At 41.9% G+C, this 19,986-nt stretch overlaps 1 protein-coding gene across 1 annotated transcript in view; it reads right to left on the bottom strand.

Annotated features, from left to right (window-relative positions):
• The window catches only part of PTPN14 (protein tyrosine phosphatase non-receptor type 14), a 166,193-nt gene that overhangs the window by 15,264 nt on the left and 130,943 nt on the right, over positions 1-19,986 (bottom strand). Inside the window, exons 8-15 of the mRNA XM_063113722.1 lie at positions 19,160-19,248; positions 17,136-17,223; positions 16,314-16,396; positions 13,540-13,597; positions 11,026-11,104; positions 8,390-9,864; positions 3,716-3,859; positions 2,342-2,560 (exon numbers count right to left, since the gene is read on the bottom strand). Of these exons, the coding sequence (XP_062969792.1) occupies positions 2,342-2,560; positions 3,716-3,859; positions 8,390-9,864; positions 11,026-11,104; positions 13,540-13,597; positions 16,314-16,396; positions 17,136-17,223; positions 19,160-19,248 (2,235 nt within the window). The remainder of the gene's footprint in view (positions 1-2,341; positions 2,561-3,715; positions 3,860-8,389; positions 9,865-11,025; positions 11,105-13,539; positions 13,598-16,313; positions 16,397-17,135; positions 17,224-19,159; positions 19,249-19,986) is intronic.

Here is a 19,986-nt window from a genome sequence, read left to right as displayed (position 1 = left end):
TGATATGAAGTGTGTCATAAGGCTCTGCTGTCACTGCTGACCTGTACTGCTACGTATGGCAGAGATGTTATGAATGCATCTGTCTATAGTATGTAACACTGTATCAATAACTTCACCCTGTGCAGTACCACAGTGCCCAGCTGAACTATGGAGTTATGAGATAATTTTGGATAATGAAATTATTACCCATGCAGCTCAGGGTGATTGTGGGAGGATAATTCTGCAGCTGTAAACACCAGCTGCAGAGAATCATAGCTAAGAAGTTGCACCCAATGTACTGAAGGTCATGCTATCAAGGTGAAATGGTGGCCTTTGGAGGAATTCTGCTTGCCCTGCCACTTCTGTACCTTGATTTGGCAAAGTTAGGCCCTCTTACACATCCAAGCAATGCAGATCTCTAGAAAGTTCTAGGAGCAATGGAGTGATCATTGAAACTTTTTTTCCCTCATTTATTTTATGTAGCTATATACTAACTTGATTCAAGCAAAAACAATGTCAGTTATCATCTCATTACACAAGACATGTTTAGGTCAAAGCTGGCAAGAAAAATCCATTTTCCAAGTACTGGTGGGGGATAACAATCATATTTGCCAGCTAGGAGTTTGGTTTATCTGTGGAATTTTGATTTTAAACACTAGCTTCTCTGGCACCAAACATATAGGAACCATAAATACTTTCAGAGAGTGCCGCTGCCTGGGGCCTTTCAGCATATTCCAAGTATTGACAGGAGGGTATTAAAAACTGCATTAAAAACACAACAACCAGTGCTACTGAGGTAGATTTCACAGATGTGATTCCACCTCTGGAGCAAATAAATCTCTGTTCTGTGTTAATGGCTGCTTGGAACCCAGGGGGAAAATCACTGGTGAAATATACAACCCTATTACAAAAACACAAGGACAAGTTCTTGCAAGCTCTATGGGTCTATTAAATGCACCCATGTCTAACACGGATCCACAAGATGAAATGTGGGCCTCAGAGAATGCTGAGGAAGGGAGCACGTCTCAGTTAACGACACCCGATGGGCACAGTTTATGTAGAGTGACAGCTTTTTCCAGAGAGCAGATGGAAAATGGTGGAAGAGATTTGGCCACAAGAAGAAGAGAGAATAATATTGCTATGTAAGATTTTCATAGACACTCTATCAAGAAGCAGCTGTGTGATCTGCATCTTTGAGTACATTTTTTTGGTCATTATTGCATAATCTAAACTAAGCCCTTGAAACTCACCATTGCCAGTTAACTTAGTAGTTTCCTGGGGTTCATTTTTTTTAGTTCTCAATCTCAAAAATAAGAGTAAAAATGCACAATATGATCTATAATAGTTGCTCTTTCATATTTCTTTTGACAGGACTTTCTGATACTTAAATAAATACATATGATTATCTAGCTCTGTGTACAGCAATAGTACACCCACCCACAGTACACTTTTCATATTCTGTATCAAAACTGCCTGTAACCGAAACACAAACCACATACCTAACTATACTTTAGAGGCTCAAAGGAACCTACTATTCATTCTGCTACAGCTTAAAAGCCCAATGAGGGGAGGAAATAATTTTGAAAGTGGCTGGAAACAGGTTTCTAAGGCTATTATTAGGGACAATGAGGGAGGTAAGCTATTTAGGAAACATTTAACATTTAGCATGTGCACTTATATCCATAACTCTAAGTTCTAACTGGAGTTGAGCTAAGCTATGAAATAAAGAAGTATGAAGGTTTGGAATATATGAAAAAGTAACAAAAATTTAACGACATTCATCGACTAATGAGGCAAATCTTGCAAGATTTGGTACCAATCATACTTTCATGGTTTATGTGGAAGTTAGTCCACTCTTCTAAATATCATGCAAAATTCAGACTTCAGCTGTAAAATGAATAACCTGCAGAGTAACAAGGGAGAAATGGTAGTTTCTGATGCTATGGAACATGACAAAAACTTCAATGACGGTAATACAATACTTGTGACTTCCTAAGTCTTCGTCACCTGCTAATTACAAACTGAAAAGGACAACCCTCACTTTTTCCTGTGAGTTTAGAAAGAGTTATAGCCCACAGAGAGAAGAAAAAGTTAAATCCTCTGTAATGAGCCAGTTTCAGAAAGAGCTGACCTGAGGTTTTCCCCGAGGCTGCCAGACTTCCTTCATTCTACAGTGACAGACATGCCCTTCCAATTGACTAAGGAAAGCACAAGAGTTCACGAACACTTCCTAAGGGTCTGGGCACAAGCCAAGAGGCACAAGCCAACAGGTGCAGTTGCAACCCATACACTTTTTTCTCCCTGCATTTTTACCTTTAACCCGCAACCTATAACAAACCTTCCAACATACTTTCTTTTTTACCTTGATGTGGGAGGCATTAATGTATCCTGTATTGTTTTCTTTGGTTGGTATCAGCTCCACTCGATTCTCCTCATAGGGGACCACCTCGCGGATTCGGCTGCGCTCAGCATTTTCTGGAAGAGCCGCTGTGCTGAAAATGCCATTTGCCTTTTTCTTTGGAATTTGCTCATATTCTGTGAACACCATACCCTCTTCTAGCTTCTTCTTCAAGGCTCTGAACTGCAACAGAAATTAATCTTCAGCTCTCTGAATTATGTTATCCAAAAACACCAAAAAAAAACCAAATTTCTTAAGGTCTTTACAGTGATAGTGTTAATAAGGGATTTCAAAATGTACAATACTTGATTATTTGGTCTCATTATTAACCATGTTGCTAATTTCTCTGGTCTGATAACCATTTTCCTTCTCACTCCTACTGTAAACAGAATAAATCTGTAAGAACTGGCAAAAGCTTAAATTCAAAAATCAATATTTTTGCTATTAACATCACTGTTTAAAGTCCTAACGATAAGGAGATATTATTAATCTTAACTATGCAAATGTCCTTTTCTCCACTTAAATAGCTGCTCTTACTGAGCTAAATTTTAAGATGACACTGGTCCACAGTTGTATAGCTCTTAAATCCCCCTCTTTCTTTTTTCTTCCCTAACCTCACTACTAATTACAATTACAAAATATTAATTGGATTAAATGATACCTCTAAAGTCCCTTCTGGCTATAAAAACATTCTAATACTGGATACGTAACTAGCAGAAATCTGACACCCTAATGTTATCAGCACTCTATTAAATTTATGCAACCTGTTTCTTAACCTTCTGACAGCAATTTCAGGAACTAAAACTAAACAGTTTTGTGCAACTTTCTGCTTTTCAAAACCAAAGTTCTTACAATATGTTATCCCAACATCGATAAATCAGATACATTTTATATCCACACAAGAGAATAGATCTTAAAAGTACTCTATGAATGCTTGGATAAAAGAAATCACTTCCTTAGAAATGACAACTGGTGACAAAAATCGTAAGAATTGAGAGCTACAGCAATTGCTTAACTCCCTCATTTTACAAAAAAGGAAACAGGCCCAAAGAAATTGAGTGACCTGACCAAAATCTCATGGCTTGTTAGGGGCTCTCTTTTTAGGCAAGTACCGATATACCAACTTGACAAAGCAGGAAGACCGAAACAAAGAACATTAGATGTTGGAAAGGATTGATTTAATACAACACAGTTAGAGCAGATCTTCCTAATCTCAAATTGAAGGATTAATTCATCAAACAAATCTTAGTGCTGGCAAGTTTGGGCAATGAGGGAGCTTTGGGATCCTAAGACCGACCACAGGGAAGGAATCACATGTTTGACAAGCCCAGCACTTACCCTCTCGTCCATGGGAATCCGGGTGGCATCAACTCGACTCTCTTCCCGCCCCGAGACCCGTGCCACTGAGAGCCCATTCAATGCTGCCAACATCAGCGGCCTCTTCTGTGCCTCCAGACCTGCCATCTTCTGCTTCTCTAGATTCTTGTGGCAAGAAAAGGCATGTTCTCATTGTTTATAATACCAGGAGAGGGTTGGAATGTGTTTTAATCTCCCCAAATCTGCAACTCCCCAGCCAAGGAATGCAGACAACCACCATTAGGAGGGCAAATTCAAACACAGCCTCTCCATTATTCCCGCTCTGCTGAGAAAGCCAGTTCCTACAGGACTCCTAAGCTTTTATTTTTAATAATTAATTCATTAGAAAGACACACAAATAAAATCAGAGAAAAGACTCCCTACAAATACACCCTGCCATGGGGCTCACAAAAATAAATAAATAAAAACAGGTATGTGCAAGACACTTTAGAATAATGAGGGCTGAAGGGAGACAGGATAAAGAAAAGAGAAACAGAGAATACATGAATAATCGAACCCAATCACAATGATGGATGTTTTGCACCGATTGAATAATACAAAATTTGTAAAACTGCTTGTTGTGTTGTTGATCGAGAGATCCAGACACATAAATTGTAGAGAAAAGTCTTTCTCAATTTCTACCCTGAGGGGCTAAGACTGAGGATGTTAATCCTATATTTAATCTCTGGCCCTGGGGGTACCTAGTAGTATCATCCCCAGAATGACAGCTGATATGGTTGAGCAAATTCACTAACACGAAACCCGGCTGGGGTCACCTACGATGACCCACCAGGCATTACCCTTCATGTTTCATCCAGGGGGCCAGAGGAATGGACGTGAGGGCTCCCAGTGTCTATGGTGGACATGCTGGATGTGATGAGGCTGCAGGAGAACATGGATTTGGGGGCTGAGCAGAACATTTAGGGAAAGGTTTTGACATTTGCACCCAGCTCTAGCTTGTGGCTTTTTGATTTCCATACACACTGTCCTCACCCACACCTTTCCCCTGAAACTGGACTATTCAGGGCACTGGTTGGAAGGTCTACTGCCTTGCTTCTCCTGTCTGGGAAACTCACTGAGGTCTGAAAAAAATCTCTTTCAACTCATTTCAGGCAAGCCACTGAGAGCATTTCCTAAAAAATAATTTTGTCTTAGACATTAGGGAAGAACAGAGGGATGTCTATAAAACAAATGAATTTTACAGAGTTTAAGATTTTGATCCAAACTGAAGTAAAACAATTTGCAGATTTGACTGCCACAGATGAAGGGGTCATCTAATCCCTGGTTTCTTTTCAAGCTTTTAGAGGCTTTTTCTCTTAATCTATCATTTATAAATTTACTTCCCAGGGAGGTGTCTTGATTGGAGCCATGTGCTGGTAGACTACACAGGATTAGTGGATTATTCTAACTGTGGGTAGAGGGAACCGTGTTACACCCTCACATGTGTCTTAGGGTCACTGCAATGTCACCTACGGTCAGGATGGAGCCTTTGTGAGTGATGCTGCCAATAGGATACCTGTTCCAGTGACAGGGCCCAGCCACTGGATAAACCAAAGGAGCATCTCAGAGGAAGACCAACAGTGAGAAAGTAAGAAAAGTACACTTGGACTTCAGCCAAGAGGTATAATCCTCACAAGAATGGCCATGGTTTCTCAATTCCAGGTACCCCCGCGGGGGGTGGGGGGAAGATTTTGGATTTAAATCTGGGGTCTTCATTTGTTTGATTAGTCTGTTTTTGTGAGACAGAATTATCTGTTCTCCTGTCCCCTATTTCAGTTGGGAATCTATTTCACTTCTCTCCGAAGTTTTGAGAAAGCAATAGTTCTAGAAAAAATGGTCCTGAGCTCCTCTGGACAGTCCTTCTGCTTTCTTCCTACCTGCTGCATAAGGTGATGCTAACTGGGCCTAATACAAAGAGCAATGAGCTTGTCTTTCTTGGGAAAGGATTCCTACCTACCTAGGGAACACTGAAACCCCCAGTGATACATCAAACTATGTCTCTTAGCTCCTTCCAACTCATCCTATTAGCTTTTTACCAGAGATAAAAAACCAAATAACTCAAGATCTGACCTGGTTTTTCCTCCTTTCTGCATCTGACTTCTGGTTAGGGGGTTAGTGAAGTGTCTTCGAGGCAGCAGCAGGAGCCAGAAAGAGGAGCAGGAGCCAGAAAGAGGAGCCATAAAGGCGGCAGGCCTGAATCATCCATCAAATAGACAAGTAGCTCCAGAATTACGGAGAGCTGCCCACAGGGCAAATTCTCACCATACCTTCCTTACCCCCCACCCCCTCAGGTTTCCATCTGCTTCCAGTTTCTCATTGTTTTCTTATCAAGAAGGCCCCAGGATGGCCACAGTAGCATTCCCTCTCACGCCAGCAAAAGCTGCCCGTGGGGAGGACGACAGAGAAGTATCTGAGATGTGAGGAGGCTGCTTAGGCCATAGGGTGAGTTTCTGCATTAAAAAAAAACAGCAAAAACAAAAACAGAGGGAAGAGGGAGAATCATCTTGAGCTTCAGAGCCATGAGCATTGTCACCACATTGCCTGGCCTCCTGGCTCACAACGAACCTCCTAACCCTCCCTCTAGGGCCTGGACACAGCAGAGGCTCGCACTCCCTGAGCTCTGAGCATATGGGATTTGACAAAAACTGATGGGGAAAATGAAGTAGAAAGGGGGTAATTAAGTTCCTGAACTAAAAGTTACTGGATGAAATTTGCTAGTCACTATTGTCCATGTGAATGGAATGAAATAGCACGTGGACGAAAGAAAACAAGTGGTAGAAAACCCCTTGCTCCTTTGTGACAAAGCAAGGAGCTCTAAGAAGGCAACCCCTGCCAGAATTTTGGTTACAGGCTATTTGTTTAATAGGAGTAAAAAGAGAAGAGGATGAATATGACCAAAGTGAGGTTATGGGACCATGTGGACATCCTTAATTATCACATTGGCAGGGGAAAGAGCTGAGCTGAATGCTTAGACTAATAGGCTCTTGATGCTAATTTTGCTTTTAAGGGGCCCGGGGCCAGGAAGTGTTGAAAAATCCCTTTCTACCAATGGATTTTTTTTTTTTTTGAAGCTGGGAAAGCTCCCCCAACAGCGTGGCACCCACCCCCCTGTTTCACTCCATTCCCAGCCAAAGCTTTTCTTTGCCGCAGGCACAGGTACATCTTTTCACTATTTCCCTCTAGGTTTGCAGCAAGTGGAAAAAGTTACGCCTGAACCAAACTCTTAGCACTTCTCTACCCGTGGCCAAAACTGTGAGGCTGAGAATGCTCTTAAGGTTTTTGTTTTTTAAAGTAACTAAGTTGCTATGGATAAATCCAGGAACTTGGCTTCTATAAAATTTTTAGGAGAGAAAAAACCCAAGGATACTAGAGATGGGCAGAGGGAGGGCAGGGGTTCAGGGAGTGATAGGTTGGGTAAAGGACATAAAGAAAAATCATGATTTGTTAATATGCTAATAATAAATCATAAAAATTAAAAAATAATTATAAAGAAAGAAATAGCTAAAACATAGAAAAACAAAACAACAACTTTGGCCCTTGACTGTTCTTTTCAGGTTGATTCCCAAAGATGAGTTAGGAAGATTTGTTAATGAAAGGAGCCAATAAACTCCATCAAAGCAAATTTAAGGTTACAACTGTTCTGGAGTTCCTAAAATAAGGCCCAGCTTATGGTACAGTTGTGGTGAATGAAAAGAAGTCATCAAGCTGGGTTTGATTAGTTATAATGAGATGATTTTTTTTAAGGGAGTGAAAATGTCCAGGACAAGCAGCAATGGAGATTTATAAAAGCAGCACCTGCAATCCAGCAGTTTTCTCATTAGTGAGAGAGAGTGACACTTTGTTGTTCCACCTGCACAGTCTTGCTCTGGTGACATAACTGGCTCTGCAGATTATATGTATTCTGAAAAAAGGTTATTCATGCCTACTTCAAACATAATAATTGTATCTGTCTGTATGTATATATACGTGCATATTCACATATGTGTGTGTGAATTTTTGATAGAATAAGTTCCATGGGGATTTGAAGCTCAATAGTAAACTTCCAAATTATATATCCAATTACTATAATTTTCTGGAATTTGTATTACACGTAAAATAAAGTTAGGCATATCCCAGTCCAGACATTATTGGCAAACTATCCTGACATACAGGTCTATGTGGAAAGCTGTATAGGGATGTTGTTCTTTTCAGTACAAAACTATGCTATCTAATTGAATCACTGTACAGTATATGCATATATTGAAACAACATACTTCACCCCACAAATATGTACAAGTAAGTACTAAATAAAAAAAAAAAAATCTAATTGGGGGGAAAATGCTTCCCCCTATAAAACCAAAACACTAAGAGTCACGGGGAGGTAACCTTCCAGCAGCTTACACAACGGGAAGTCTGGGCCCTGAATACACAGCAAAATGCTGGCCTAGACACTGACCTCGACAACGTCCTAACACAATTACAGCACTTTGTACCAAGTATACCTGTTAGAAGCCATCTGTGAGAGTGGGCGATTTATGTGAAAGGGCAAAAACTAACATTTTGTGAAACAAAACACGACCCGGCTAAGTGCCCGGTGACTGTTCAAAAGCCTGGCACGTCCCTGTGTGCACGTGGGGTGGCTGTCAGTGGCACAGTGCCTGGGCAGGAGGCACTCACCCTCAGCAGCATCTCCCTTTCTATGATGCTGTCCTCCAGGGAGAACATCTCAGACACAGGTCTTTCCTTCACAGGCTCCTTCTTGACCCTCTCCTTCACGCTCGTCAGGTCAGGTTCAGAGATGGAAGGACCGAGGGAGGCCCCGTTGACAGCCAGCTGGTCGGGCCGGGACACGCTGATGGCCTTGGCGGGCCCAGGCCTCAGCACCCTGGCTCTGGCCACGGCGGGGGGCAGGCTGACCTGGTCTGGCCTCAGCGCCCCATTGCTGACGCTCTTCCTAGGTCCCGGGTACTCGGGTGGGGGTTTGTTGGGGATCCGGGCCAGGGCCGCCTGCAGCTGGGCGCTGTACTCCATCTTCTCCCGGAGTGCGGGGATCTGCGGCACTGCCTCAGGGGCCTCCTCCTCCTCCTCACTCTCACTGCTGTGGATGAGCATGGTGGCATCAGAGAACGTCTTCTGGTGGCGGTACTGCGGCAGCTGGCGGGCCTCGTGGCCACCAGGGCCCTCGGCGGGTGGGCCCTGCTCCCGGAGGGTGTTGTGGCGCACCATGGGCAGGTGCAGCGACTTGAGCGTCATGGCCTCCATGCCCCGCACCATGCTGTTCATCACTTCCAGGCTGTGGCGCTTGTTCACCGTGCCGTGGTGCTTGGTGGCCGTCAGGGGCTCGCTCACCTCCTGGAGAGACTGGTGCACCACCGGGGAGCTGTCCTCCTGGAAGGTCTTCACTGACAGCTGCACCTTCCGGGTCACCAGGTCCGGGCTGCTGCCGCTGACATACTGATGGCGATGGCTGGCAAGGTCTGGGGTGCTGGTGGCAGGGCGGGGCCGGGGGTAGGGGGGCGGCGGCCTGAAGAGATAGTTCTTGAGCATGTGGGCTGTGCTGTAGTTGTGGGAGCCTTGGAGCTGCATGTTGGCCAGCTCCGGGGTGCTCACCGTGTGCGAGATGGCACTTGTCCCTGGCTTGCTCGGTACTGTGTTATTCTTCGGATTCATCTGGTCAGATGGACTGACAAGTTTGTTACCATAGCCCCCTGGTGGCCCATAGGGGACAGTGTAGGGGTGTCTCTCCCGCATCTCCGGTTGGCTGTACACCAGATCCTCCGGCTGGTTGTAGGCGTGGGTGTTGATGATGTTGAGGTTCCGCAGGGACTGGCTCTGGCTGTCTGTATGCAGGATCCCCCTCTTCATCTGCCGCATGACTGTCTCGTAATCGGGGGTTGGCCTGTAAGATGGCACGATGATTGCACTGTGCCGGTGGCTAGGTATGTAGTCGGCCCGCATGATGTCACTTCCAGGGATACTGAGGTTGGAGGACATGGGAGAAGCCTGGATGAAACTTTGCGAGCAGTTGAGTGAGTTGACGCTGTGAACGCTGCATACGCTGCCATTGGTGACAGTGCCATTTAAATAATTCAAATCCAGGCTGTTGTGAGAGTTGCAATAGAAGGCCTCTTCGTTCCCATGGAAAATGCTGTCTACGAGAAGTCAAACAAAGGGACGTGAACCTCCAAGCCATCCTGCCTCACTCATGAGGTGACTTTTAAATAAATCATAAAAAGTGAAATCGCATGGTCTCCACCCCCATATTCCACAGAAAAACTGATACTATCTTGGATGAGACACCAACATAAAGAACACATTAAAGCATATTCCCATAGAAGCAGAGTAACTTTGCTAGCCTGATTGTAAAAAGTACTGTTATTAAATAGTCTTAATTATCTCAGTTTTCATGCTCACACCTTCTACTGCAGAGGATTCAAAATGGCCAGGAGATGATATTAGAAACTAATTATCCATTTAATATACTGTCAACATCCAAGGTTTTCTACCATCTCCTTTTCTGAGATGCAGCTGGTATAATGATGAAAAGATACTGATTTTCATAACCAACCCCCACCATTAACCTCTCTGTATCCTAATTTCTATATCTGTGAAGTGGAAATAATAATAGTACCTATAGGTTTATTGTGAGGATTAAATGAGACAATAAACAGCAAGTACTTAAAACAGTGCCTTGCACATCATAATCGCTGTACAAATGTTAATTGTTATTTCTATAACTGCTATTACCACAGTAACGGGCTTTTTCACACATTTTATGTGGGAGATGTTTTGGGAGAAAAAGAGGAATAAAGCAGATTTCTTCTTCTCTGAGAAGCAATATGTGCACTGAGAAAGGGGCTGAGGGGCTAGAGGTGGGGAGATGAGAAGAAAAGCTAGCAGAAGGGTTGGGACTGTGTACTTCAGTTACTCTGGATGCCCACAGTCTCTGCCACCATGAAACCCTGACTGACTGCTGCAAGCTTCCTGATATTGGCAACAAGGGTGGACGTATCCAGTCGGGCTTAGCCGTCTCTCTCTTTTCTCTAAGCCCATTTACAAGAGGAGGAGAAGAGAACTGGCTCACTGCCCTGGCCCCAACTCCCCGAGCAGCCAATCCTGGACACATTTTTTTCTCAAGGGTCACTGATATTTTAGGCCTTTAGCAAATTGAAGCTACTGACCACTGTCATCCAGACAAAGACAAAGTGAAATGAAAACATCTCTGCCATTTAAAAAAAAAAAAGGTCTTCTTTGCCGCTTACTGGTATTCAACTTTTCGTCTTAAGGGGGGAAAGTGGCCGAGCCAGGGTTACCTTGTGAAGTGTGTGTCTCCGAGTAGTGCTCGCCACACTGGACGTGCATGGGTGGCAGAATGCACAGCTGCTGCCTGGGCTGAAACAGAGAACACAGCAGAGACGGCCATCGACTCTCACACGGCAGTCCGCGTCACCACCTGCGGCGGCTCTCCATGCCACCCCTGACCCCACCCTCTTCTCATCTGCACCCCCATCTCATCACTAAGTCTGGGACTAGAGGAACAACAATGGAGAAATCAAGAAGTTAGTTCAAGATCAGACAGAAAAAGAGGATACCATCAGAAGACTGCATGTAGCTATTTATTTTCTGCGTTCGAACACACTTGCAAAATTCTCTATGCCTTCTTTAACGGGAATAACTCAGAACAGGTACATTATAAGCCATCTAAGAAATAGGAGAGTAAGGGGGACACCTGTTTCATCTGATTCAAAATCCTGCTTACAAGCTCCTGCACATCAGCACAGCTGTGCCTATGGCCCTAGGTCACAGCTCCACTCCAACCTCAAACAAGGACAGGGTTAGTGTTCAGCTGGGCCCAGTGGTTAATTTATATGATTATTTGCTAATGTGATCTAGAGCGAGTCATTTAACCTCATTAGGTCTCAAAATCCTGTCAATCAAATCACACTCCACCCTCCCCCTACCGCAAACATTACCCAGTTTATTCACATATTGGGGATCCAGGTAAGAGTTTGTCTGATGAAAGAATTTTGGTGTGAAAAAAGACCTTAAGTTTGTAAGCCACCAAACAGAATGATCTCTAATGTTTCCATTAGCCTTACAGATATTATTTTAAAAGTTACTCTTCTAGGAGAGAAGGTGAGAACAAACCAAGAAGCCCAAAGCCAGCAGGGGTCAGACTTTCTCAGCATCCGTCAGCAGCAGAAGAGCCAGAGTTTGAAGCTGGGTAGATAACCCACCTATCATTTTCTCTGCTACTAACAATGCTTAAGCATCAAAGAGGTAAATAAAGAAGATAATAAAGACAAGGATCCAAAAATTAAAAGGGATCAAGAGAGAAAAACTAAGAAACTGAAATTAAATTAATCTAAGAAAGTAGTTCAAGGAACTAAAGAAAAGGTGCTGTATCAGCTCTCCTCAACATTCCCAAGTCTCCCTTTGGTTAATTTTTGAGTTGCAATTTAAAATATTTTTCCTCTTCCTGGCAATAGGTAATTCAACTCAATTTTTCCATGGCTAGACAGCTGGTTTTAAGGCTTTTCTTTCTTTCTTTTTTTTTTTAATAGTGGGGAGGGATTTGTAAAAGGGAATAGAAATACATGGAAAGGCAAGGTGGTGTATACCCCCCTCCCACTATTTTAAAAAATCCAGTAAGTAAGTGCCTGTTTATGAACTGGCAGAATTGAACAGGCAGAGGACAATAATACCTAATCCTCCAAATACCACTTCAGGATTATATTATTTATTTCATATCTTTATATACTCCAACATATTATTCATTTCCAGATCTGTTAATATAGAAACAAATTAGATGCCAAAACATGGGCAGAAGAGGAAGAGAAAAACATCCATCGGCAGTCCTGGTTATCAGCAAGAAGCCAAGAGACAATGTTATCTGGTCTTACCCTCAACCATTGCAAAGAACTCTTGGTGAAATGGTTTAAACTCAAAGAACAGGGGAAAGGGTGAACCCAAGAAGCCGATCAGTCTTCCTGTAGACTGTCTTCTTCCAAATAAAATAGGTAAGCCTCTGTATCTTCTCTGGATTAGTAGTGTGCAATTAGATGACAAGAGAGCCTTAAAACTCTTGGCCCTCCATGGTGTCTCATGAACATAAATAAAAAATTATCTCACTAAGTAAGACATTTGGACTCTAAAGAAGGGAAAAGGAAAATAACATTGATGAAGGAGAGGAATAAAGAAACAGTGCCATGAACAAATCTATTGATGCTCCAGGGGGAGAAACCAAAGCACCCCACAAGGCAAAGGGCCACATGTGAGATATTGTGCAGGATAATGAGATTACTAGTATTCATGTGGGTACTTGGGAATTATTCTGTGATGATATAATGGCTCAACTCAAGAATTCTGAGTCCATGTCCATGCATTTTCCAGAGAAAAATTTTCCTTAAAACTTTCCTTTTAAAAGACAAGTTAAAGACATCCTATAGGGTATACATTGCATATGAAAAAAATTCAGTTATATTCTCCAACAAACTCAAAGGATCTGTTCATCTAGAAAAACAGAAAGGCCACATGTTTATTTTGATTTTGTGTAAAAAATTCATCACTAGAAATAAAAGACTTATAAGTTAAAACAAACAGAAAACTTTAAGGGAAACCAACTCTTCACATCTTTCTATTAGCTTTGAGTAATGCTCAAAATGGCCCAAGATAGAACACCTGCTGGGCAGAATGATGTCCTTTGTGTTCTCACAAGATCTCACCTGGTCATGATGCCCTAGTCATCTCTGCCCTCAAATTAATAACAAAAACACTCAACAGTCAGAGTAGTCAGAGTACGTGATTACTGAAGAATTTACACATACCAGAGAGGACCGGCTCCAGGTGGGTTGCCGTCTGATGGGGGGTGGAGAATTTGATTGTCTACACAAAAAGTTGAAAAAATGAGAATGATCATTATTACTGATCAGACATAAAAAGATCAGATAGACAAGAGAGGGAGAGAAGGGGAAATAGATGTTAAGACTTATAACAAAACATAAACATTGTTTATTTCTGGATGGTAATGTTAAGAATAATTTCAACTTCCTTTTTTATTCTTTTAAAAATACTAAATAAACACAAAGGATCTTCAAAAAGTTCATGGAAAGATCCGTATTATCTTCTAATTCAATTTTTCCATGAACTTTTTGAAGTATCCTCATAAGTTTTACAAAGTAATATTAAAACAATGAGGCTTATTTCTAAAGAAAGACTGTGGGAGAAATAAACAAGACTGAAAAACATCACCATTATTACATGAATTTTTAAAAATTATACGAGTATTCCTTGTACCTTTGTGCATGTATAAAATAAAATCTTTCATAATTAGAAAAAATGCAAGGAAAAAACATTTTTAAAAAAATCATATTTGCTATAAAAAAATGCTTCCAGTCAAATGAAAACCCAAAATAGATAAAAATTTTGAGTATGACCATAAAATCATTTTTTATTAAGATAATACATTTTACAAATATTTATCTGATTAGTACCTTTCCAAACTGAGAATCAACAAACTTTTTTTTTTTAATGTAGAGATAAAAATGAACCAGGACTATTATTAAAGTCTTCAGAACTGAAATCAATGGTGCCTTCGAGTAAAGGGTCCCCTATGCCATGACATTTTCCCTAGTTCTCAGTGTTATAAGAAACAACAATGAAAAACAGAATATAGAGAGTTTTTCATCAAACTAAATTTCTTCGATTTAAAGGACTCTCCTTATTCTGAGATCTCCTTCCTACCATTTTGTGATAAAATATCTTTCGTTTATGAAATGATAGAGATAATATAGTAATGTTGGATTTTTTAAATGACTGGCCAAATGTAATATTGTACCTACATTAAACACCCTTCCCCCATTTTTTCTCCCCATGTCAAGAAATACGGGAATCACTCCCTGGAATACATCCAGGTGACAAGCAGTAGCTCTGCAGGTGCAGAAAAATCAGCAAGTCTTTCAAAGGTTAGAGGGTGGAGACCTCTGGGGAAGGATCCTGCTGTTCATACATGAAGAAGGATACTGTTAAGATAATGCTAGTTCCGTAAAAATCCGGAGGGGCAACCCAGGCCTTAGGAGAAAGAGAAAGAGAGAGCGAGAGCAAGAGAGAGAGAGAGAGAGTGTGTGTGTGTGTGTGTGTGTGTGTGTGTGTCTACTTTTTAGAGAGAGATCCCTAGTTTTTAATCAAATAAGAGGTTAAGAACTTCCTACACCTAGCTAAGAAGAAAGAATGGTTATTAAAGAAGAAACCAAAACAAGGATTTCTTCTTAGTTTTCAGTTTAATATGTGATGTTCATTAATACTGTAAGAAAAGACCATAAAAGAAATACAAATACTCTGTAAATTTTACAGTAAAGCCATTTGTTGAGAAATGGTTAAACCAGAAGACTACAGTGAAATCCACTTCTCAAAACAATTTTTTTGTTCACCCTACAGAAGTCAACTAGAAAATTCTTGTTAATGTCAAAGGCAATGGCAGAGTAGAACTGCACAGAAGCGACCTATCAGGAATCCGCTCCAAAGAACGGTGTGTGGGGTACACATGAGAATGTGTCTATAAGAAAGATGTGGCTGCTTAGTTTGCCACTCCCTGATCAGTCCATCTTCTGATTTACATTGCAAACTTTGCTGGTAGGCCTAATACTATCGGATATGCTTTCAAACCCCCAAAATGATCAACTGCAGTGCCTGACTTGACAGAGTCTCCATCATGTGGAGAAAAAAGCCTGCCATGATCTGGGGATCTGGTTATAAAGCAGCTGCATTCTTCAGCAGGAGATGCTCCAAGACGGTACTGTACACACGCTTGGATGTGGCCACTGGGGGAGTGGAAGAGCAGTTCTTCTCTTGCATTTACATCCCTGAAGCTCTTTGAAGCAAAATTAAACACCTTGGGCGCCCAAACTGCTGAACATACTCTGATGAGGAACGTCTTTTGAAGGCAACCAAGGTAAAGACAACGATAGAGTGAGCCCCAGCATGCTACATCAAGGTCAGGCCACATTCAAGTGCCCTCATCACACTCCCTTTTATCATCGTTATTTCCAAATTAAATTTAAAAAATACACACGGATTTGTGACATCTACGTGTGTCCTCCAAATCTTCCTCTAATTACCTGGCCTCTCATTTGCAGTCAGATGGCATGACCCAGGAGCACACACAGGGTTAGCCAACTGTGTAAGTGCAACGGGGCTACAGATGACAGGAGCTTCTTCTCTTTCAAGTTGGCTCGTCACTCAGTTACCCACTTCTGAACATCCTCCACGCCTGACACCAAGGGGCATCCTGGCAAATTGGCAACCGCATGGCTCCTCCAAACTCATAGGTGAGAATTGGAAAGACACTAATGTGGCCCAGCCCATACAGGAAGTCAAGCATTTGCAGTCAATTTGTGAGTGATTTCCTCTCTAGGCATACGTACTACACTAGACAGTTGTCATTAAAGTCTCGTCACTCCTGCCTGGCTTTAGTTCACTTCTTTGGCTTCTATGAAGATGAGGAAACAGAATGAATGGAAAAGCGATCTACAACATCTCTAGAGCATGTGAATTCAATCTGATGAAGCCATCTTAGGAGAAGGTGGACTAAATGTTTACTTACTCAGTGCAGATTTTGTTTTGTTTGTAAAACTTGTGCCTTGTAGAAAACAACCGAGAAATATACTTGGCATTTTCGATATCATCCTCAAAAAAGAAGAAATAGGAAAAATAAACATTTGTTTGTGAGATATACATTTCACTAGGATTCCTCTAAGCAGGGATACATCCAGTCCTCCATCTCTAGCACAGAATAACATGCTGGGCCGGCACCCAAACCAACCTGCTGAATTTCAACCAGCAGCAGCCATGCCTACGAGGCCCACCAAAGAATGGCTCAAAAGGCTGTCTGCCAAGGAATCCTTTGTGTGCAAGGTGCTGGGGTTACAGTGATGAACTGGCATGTCTTTACATAATTCCAAACCAAGTGCTTTAAAAGTAAATAAATGAATCAAGGCAGAGCATAGAATAAATCCCAAACATCAGTACACCAGAGGCAGCGAGATGCCCAGGTGGTCCTGACTCAACAGAAATCCAGGTGAGCCAGCAAAAGACAGTGCAAGGTGATATTATCAGGGGTTCCTCCATGAGGGCTGGGACTAGGGTGCTGAGGAACATGGCATGCCAGACACTGGGAATCACCACAAACAAGACAGTGGAGGTAGCTAAATCCTAGAAGCAAAGTCAGCTTGGAAATCTGCATTTTGATCATGTTATCTCACCACCACTATACTGAAATGAACAGTAGCAGTGGGCAAGTATCAGAAAGTACCTCTCTACTAGAATATTCACTCTCAAGATATGAAGAGCAAGGAAAGGACACTATGAGTTGAAAAGCTGGGCAGCAAGCTGTTTGTCGGACTCTGCCTCTGTCCATCCTGCTTACCGTGTGAAAGAGGGCGGTCTCTTCTTTGTTGATGAGCTCCACCAGAATCGTCGACTTGTTGTGAGTGATATTCCCAATGTCGTTCCACCTGGTCAAAAGAAATGCAATCCTGTTTGCCCAAAGACGTTCCATGCATTTATAACCCTGCACAGGAGGGTCACCTGCCACCACCGAAGCTCATTTTACAAATTATGATTTAACTATTTTTTTAAAAGCTAAATGTTCCTTCTCTCAAAGGAGGAAGGTAAAGAAAATGCAATATGTACCTGCGTAAATAACTAAAAATTCTATGTAAAACATATTCAGATACTGCTGTTTATAAAGTAGAATTTCCTTCAGGACAGATTGGGAAGATTTGCGAGGGACTTCTGCCTTTTTTCCATGTTTCAAAACTGACGAAACACTTCCCAGGTACCCCGCTTTTTAGTGAGGGAGAAGTAAATACTATTAAAAAGTCATGTGTTTTAGGAATCTAGACCAAGAATCCGCATAAATTCTGTGTTGCAATGTGCTCTATAGACTGAGCATGCCACCTAGGAAAAAATGCCTAGGGAGCATTTAATGTGCCCATGCTTTTGTGATCTAAACACACACACACACACACACACACACTGAAAAACAGAATTTTCTTCACTGTGCTCATGGAGACCTTATCCAAAATGAGATACACAAAATAAACACCAGACAAGGGAAGACAAGCCACTGCTTCTGGCAGTTTTTAAGGAAACTGAGCAAAACCTGAGAGTGGCTTATGCTCATCAAATTTTCAAACTGCTATTTTCTTCTTCTTCACCTTAAGAGCTGGAGTGCAAGACTTGTCTACCTCTGCAGGCTCAGGAGAGACTGAAGCATCGATTTAACTATGGAGACTGGTGGGACAGAAAGCCTGGACAGCTTTAAACAGAAATAAAAATGCATAGTTACAACTGCACGTATTCACTTATTTTACTCAACTAATTTGTACTTTGTGGCAGGTATGTGGTGTTGACTCTGAACATCCGCAAAAATCAAAAAGTTTCTTCTGTAGCCTTGAAGATCTCTCTCCCCACTCCCACTTCAAACAATGTCTCTATTCAAAGAGCAAGAGAAAATCATAAAAATAATGGCAGGGTGGGGACCTAGAGAAATAAAAGCCAATCAGGAAGCTTTTGATTGGAAAACTGTCTCAAAATGACCTGCAATGACTGCTGATCGAGCGAGTACAAGGCTGGCCTAGATTCACTTCTAGAAGATAGCCTCTGATGAGAGTGCCCTGAATGCACAGCTCTATCAGACGCACACCCCAGAAAGCTGCTCTTCCAATAAATAATGGGCCTTATTGCCGTTGTAAATAAAAGCAAGCACATGGTTTTTCAGATCGTTGACATTATGACAGAATCTACAGGCACCAATGCGAAGTAAGCTAAGGGGCATGTAATGGGTGTGTACTCTGTCATAGCCCTACACCGGCTCTACTCCTGTTAAATGGAAAAGAAGATTAAAGTGTCAAAATAATAAAAAAGTAACAAAGTCCTTTAATTTATCATAATAAATTGATTGCTTTTTCAAAATACCCTTTTACAAACTGGTGATATAAAAATTAGTTTGCACTCTTCCAGCACATGTGGTTGGTTAGGCAGAGGGTGCAGGACAATGGAAAGAAGCCACTTTGGATTTAATGACTGGTCATGGATAATCCCAACAAAGGTAACTAGCAGGAGACTGACTAGAGCACCAGTTTCCAACCAGACTCATAGAGTTTAGCTCCACTTTCCTGACTCAGTGGGGTTCAACATGTATTTCCTGCAGTTGGGTGGGAAAAAAGGATTTCCCCTCCCCAGTCAGGTCTCCAGGAGAAGTGAGGTGAATTTCTCCATGACTGCTTAAATCTGGCAGAGGGCTGACCTTACCTGAGTTAAGAAAAACTCAACTCTGATTCACAGTCTGGCTCGTAACTCACCTAGATAACTTAAGACTCAGTATGGTTGTCTAGAGTCCCTCAAGGGGAAAAAGGAGAAAGAAAGAAAAGAGACAAATGAGACTACCTGTATATTACTGCTTGTCTTCCAATTCTGTTCCTCACGAAAATGCCCATAAAGAAAATGCCAAGGTGCACACTGTTTCCATGATTGTCCTGTGCGAGATCAACAAAAGACACTTGTGATTACCCATGTTCGCTGTAGCACTAGTCACAGTAGCCAAGATATGGAATCACCCTAAGTGTCCATCAACAGATGAATAGATAAAGAAAATGTGGTATACGTACACAACGGAACATGGATGAACCTGGAAGACATTATATTAAGTGAAGTGAGCCAGGTACAGAAAGACAGATACCTCATGATCTCACTTATATGTGGAATCTAAAAAGTTGAACTCATAGAAGCAGAGAGTAGAATGTGGTTACCAGAGCTGGGGTTTGGGAGGATTAGAAAAATGCTGGTCAAAGAATACAAAATTCCAGTTACACAGGAGAAAAAAGTTTGAGATATCTACTGTACATCATGGTGACGACAGTTAATAGCAATGTATTATATTCTTGAAGATCACTAAGAGAACAGAATTTAAATGTTCTGATTACAAAAAAGTACATGAGGTGATGTACAGGTCAATTAGCTTGATTTAGCTGTTACATATGCATACATATTTCAAAACATGTTGTACACCATACACATGCATAATTTTTACTTGCCAATTTAAAAATTAATTTAAAAACACGCTGAAGATGAAATAGATCACCGGCGGTCTTGCAGCACATGGCTGCAGCCCACTCGTGGACAGCCCCACCCCGTTTCTCACCCCTAAGTGGAAGGAATCATAGCAACAGGGCAGTAGGGAGACCAGTCATGGCAGGGGCCAGGTCCCGGAGGAA

The sequence above is a fragment of the Cynocephalus volans genome, chromosome 11 (genome assembly GCF_027409185.1).
Source record: "Cynocephalus volans isolate mCynVol1 chromosome 11, mCynVol1.pri, whole genome shotgun sequence".
NCBI classification, from domain to species: domain Eukaryota; kingdom Metazoa; phylum Chordata; class Mammalia; order Dermoptera; family Cynocephalidae; genus Cynocephalus; species Cynocephalus volans.
The sequence above is the reverse complement of the archived record's forward strand: the minus strand, read 5'-3'. Positions and strand labels throughout refer to the sequence as shown.